Raw genomic sequence first — 4,595 nt, 5'->3', positions numbered from 1 at the left:
ATGGGGACAGGTTAGCATATCTGTTGCATGTGTCTTTTAGTCCGACGCGTGGAAGAGGAACATCCCAAAGCAGAGTGCCGTTATGGGAGATCCTTTCGTCAGCCCCCTGGTGACAACACAAGGCGAGCCGCCGGTTTCTCTTCACAGCCGGGTGCCACTGGCACCGGGGGAGGACATTATTGAACTCTATACCGCTGTGGCCCAGACCGGTGTTCCTAATTATATCGGCGCACGAATTCCGGTCAACACGTCACTCAACATCCCGGTCTGGCGGGATTTGTTAGCTAATTACTCCAACACTTCACTACCCGACTTTCTCGAATTCGGCTGGCCGATCAACATTCATCCTGAAAATTACAATTTCCCACACAATGTGCATCATTCTAATCACCGATCGGCTTTGGATTACCAAGCAGACGTGGACTTATTTATCGACAAAGAACTCCGTTACGGCGCCATGTGTGGCCCATTTCGTGCGAACCCATTTCCGTTTCCGGTTTTCCCGGCACCCTTGCAGACGGTAGCAAAACGTGACAGTGCCACGCGTCGCGTCGTTGTGGATTTGAGTTATCCATCTGGGCAGTCCGTAAATGATGCCATTCCCAAGAACACTTTTTTGGGCGAACCAATTAGTTTAGTGTATTCATCCGTAGATACAATGACTGAGATGATCTTAGACAAGGGCCGAGGCTGTAACTTTGTCCATTAATTAAAAAAAGGCTTTCATACATTACTCAACTTCTGGTATTCCGGTAGAGAAGGTGGCAAATATATGGCGTAAATAACAAAGATACTTTCCTCTTACCATAGAGACAACATGGATTAGGGACCTGATATCGTAAAGAAACTTATATTGAAAAAAAAAAGAAAACTAACCTTGCTGAGCGGCCAATGTGGTCGGTTCAGTTGTTTGTAGTGCAGTCGTTAATGTGGTTGTTGTCCAAGTAGAATCTGAATGAATAAATGATCATGAATGAATAAATGGATGATGAATGGATGAATGAATTGTTTATTCGATTGAAATACACTGTAGCTTTTTTGAGATAGATAGCGTGTCTCATAACAAACAAAATTAGTTATCAAATCAAATCCGGACCCGTACCTGAATTTCCTGCATTGGTACCCACCCTACCAATAATACATTTTTTTTCTTTTTTTTTTGCATGTTATTCTTCTACTTTTACTTAATGTAAGCATTCTTTAACATTTAAATCGTCTTATTTAGTGAATGGTAACTGAATTTGAATAGTCATAGGCCGAGATCAGAAATCAACAATTTTGACAATACAGTGGACATGATCGTAAAAAAAAAGCCTACTGCTTCGGAGTGACAATCTGCGTTTAAGCGCGAAATTTCCTTGTCATATGATGATGTTACGGTATCTTATGCCATTTGTCATCTGCTTTTAGATCATCATCATCATCATTTGATCCTTTTTTCAATCTACGAAATTTATATGACATCATATACATGTAGTAGGGTCAAAAACCTTCTTTTGGAAACGGCCGAAAATTAATGTACGTGTGGATGTCATCCATATAATCAAATCAACATGGCCTAAATTGTTTTACTCTCTATGTAATCGTTTATTCCAGAAGTAGGTTCGCGACCACCAAGGCCTTTATGTCTTGTGCCTTGAAAGGAGAACCATTCAAAAACTTCCTTCGCACGCTCGCAATATCGCACAACCGAAGTAGCATGACCTGTATATTTATCTTAGACAACGTGAGTTAACCCTATCCAGACCGGGCTTTTTTGGGATACCTGGGACCGGGGGGGGGGGGGGGGCTCTTTTGAACCCCCCTTTCGTAAATTCAAAACGGCTTGTGATACGATCACCAAAATTTGAGGAAATGATGTACTAGTAAAGTTTTATATTTTCTGTAAGTTTGGTATCGTAATGACGTAAAATGACGTAATTATGACGTCATAATGTCATATTTGGGGCTAAAATCGTCTAAATATTGAATTTTCGCTATACCTAAAGGTATTCAACAAAATGATGACTATAAACGGTAACTTCTGTGGTTTTAAGTCTGCCAAGTCTTTTGTTGCCGATGACGACGACGCTGACGCCTGTATGACGTCAGAAAATGATGTCATTTGTCCGCCATCTTGGATCGACAAGCTTGAATTTTCTGAAATACGTTTTTTTCTACATATAACCCAAAAAACCAAAAGAAGTGGACTAAAGGGGTACAAGTGATTGTATTTTGTAAGAAAATAAAAGATTTTGACGGAATTTGGGTAAAAATAACATGTATTTAATGTTGATAATGGCATTGTCCGCCATCTAGGATTTTGAGCCATGACGTCATCAAATTAGCATTAATTATGAATATTTAATTAGAAATATAATTTAAAATTACGCAGGATGTTAATGATATAGATAAACAAGTGTGGTCTCGCAATAAAACCATGAAATGTCATAATTCAAACTGAAATTAGTAAATTTGGTAAAATATGCCTGTCAGAAACCCGTTGCCATGACAACAAGAAACATGACAATTTCAAAATTTTTTCAAGAAATTGTTGCCAACAATATTTTAGGAAAAGTCACCAAGTTTCGTAGTCCTAGCACACGTCGTTCGGCAGTTATAGGACGTCAAAGTTGGCGCAGGCACTTTTAGCCGCCCCCCCCCGTCTGGATAGGGTTAACAATGTGATACAGTAAGAAAGCATTTTTGATTAGGAAAACAAGAAACTGACCTTGCATTGCACTTGGTGTGATGGTCGAGATAGTTGTTTGCTGTGCGGTTGTCGCTCCAGTAGTAGTTCCATTGGGACCTGCGCATTATGGGGGGGGGGGTACATTTACTTCATATTCTACCCAAGATATAAACTAATTAAAAGAAGATAGAAACTAAAGCTTGTTCTGTGCATTCTACACACCAACCTGCTGAGCCTTTACACACGGTGTACACGATCCTGTCTCCGTTCGGAATGGCTGCCTGCGTGTAGGACAGGCCATACTTACACTAAGCACTCTTAGTTACAACAGATTAGAATTGCCTGAATGTAGGTCCTGACCCTAACGTTTTGGCTACTGCGTGTTTCGTGCTGCTGCCAAAGTAAGGTTGACTGGATATGTTGACGTTCCAGCGGCAGTTGAGCATAGAACACCAAAACGGAAATAAATTCCTTTCAAATAGTTTGAAGCTACCCCACGAAGTGAGTCATATACCGTCTGATTAAACGTTGGCAAATACGGTTACACCTTTAATTTTCAACGTACTAAAATATTTGAATCCTGCGTTTCTGATTTATAGAATGTACTTTTTGTAGGGTTACTGAATTATCCCTCCCCGAAATAACATGACCTAGCGTTGATGTCTGTTAAACATTCCTTGACAGAAAAACACCGGCCCTGGCGTATAAACAGCAATAGTATAATCTGTACCCTACTCTTTACTGTAAATACCGCTTGTATCCTAACAAAGGGAAGTAATATTAGACATTACAAATGGAGCACACCGAGTTTTTTCACAGTTTCTACGTGTTTCCCTCCCTACTTCTCTCCTTGAAAGTGATTTTGCCACAATCCGTACTCAGTCGACTTAAGTCAACCCTGATCCGTTCTGATCGTGTTCGAGGTCGGGCACGTGTCCCCTTGTCCAGCCGAATTCAAACCATGTTTGACGATATTCTTCTATCACGTTATTTGAACATAATTCGCGTTCGAACTTGTGGTTATTCTCGACTTTTCAATGTAAATGCGCAACGTAAGTGTTCTTTTGCCTCGTTGACTTTTACGGCTTATAGCACGGCTCAAAATGATAGTATAGTACTGTACTTTATGATACTCAAGTTTTACTTATATTCCCTTTCTTATCAAAATTGTCGAAGACTATTTTGTTTAAATCATTTGATATTTCTATACTAAAAATACAATACAACAATGTTTTCTAAATATAAACCCAAATAAAAACACTGGTATCGTAATCTCAAACAAAATAGCCTCGGATGAAAAGGTCAAGTATGAGGTAGGCTTTCATCCTTTAAAACAGTACAATGATCTTGTTTTCATCTTGCGTAGACCTATGAAATAGACAGCCTCTTTAAACCCAAATTTGTATCTCTAACCCAAAGCCCAGCAAGTAGAAAACAAAATTTGAATTATTCTATTCGTTTGAGGTAAATCAAAATACGGTGTGAACTTTCAAAACTCTACCGACTTTTGACGACACAGCAATCGAAATTTTCAGTCATATGTATAGCATGCAATTTTCTTATCAGCCTGGGTCACGTTAATCCGACCTAGTACATCATCACGTATTTTGTTTTTCCACCTGAAATACTGAACAAAGTTGTACACCTTTCTGTTCAAATTCTGTTGATGTTGCTTTCCAATCGACTCCAATGCATAACATTAACATTCAATTTTGTAAATGATATATAGCAATATAAAAAGCACAATTCTTACCAGTCACTCCAGAAAAGAAGAGACCCGACAACACCAGAGAGAAGAATTTTACGTAGAGTTTCTCCATGTTGTGCAAAGAAAGACTTTAGAATGTACAACTGGAGGGAGTAACGGATAGAAAAATATCACTGACGTCAGACTCCAAGATTTTCAGTGGTCAATGAATGATGT

General features: G+C 39.2%; 1 protein-coding gene across 1 annotated transcript in view; it reads right to left on the bottom strand.

Moving 5' to 3' along the window:
- LOC118422945 (vitrin-like) overlaps window positions 1-4,507 on the bottom strand; it is a 17,069-nt gene extending 12,562 nt beyond the window's left edge. The window contains exons 1-3 of the mRNA XM_035830832.1: window positions 4,425-4,507; window positions 2,711-2,788; window positions 877-951 (exon numbers count right to left, since the gene is read on the bottom strand). Coding sequence (XP_035686725.1) covers window positions 877-951; window positions 2,711-2,788; window positions 4,425-4,491 — 220 coding nt within the window. The 5' untranslated portion in view covers window positions 4,492-4,507. The remainder of the gene's footprint in view (window positions 1-876; window positions 952-2,710; window positions 2,789-4,424) is intronic.
- Between the last annotated feature and the right edge of the window lie 88 nt (window positions 4,508-4,595).

Source organism: Branchiostoma floridae, chromosome 9 (assembly GCF_000003815.2).
Source record: "Branchiostoma floridae strain S238N-H82 chromosome 9, Bfl_VNyyK, whole genome shotgun sequence".
In the NCBI taxonomy this organism is placed as follows: domain Eukaryota; kingdom Metazoa; phylum Chordata; class Leptocardii; order Amphioxiformes; family Branchiostomatidae; genus Branchiostoma; species Branchiostoma floridae.
Note: the sequence above shows the minus strand (reverse complement) of the source record. Positions and strands in the feature narration are given on the sequence as shown.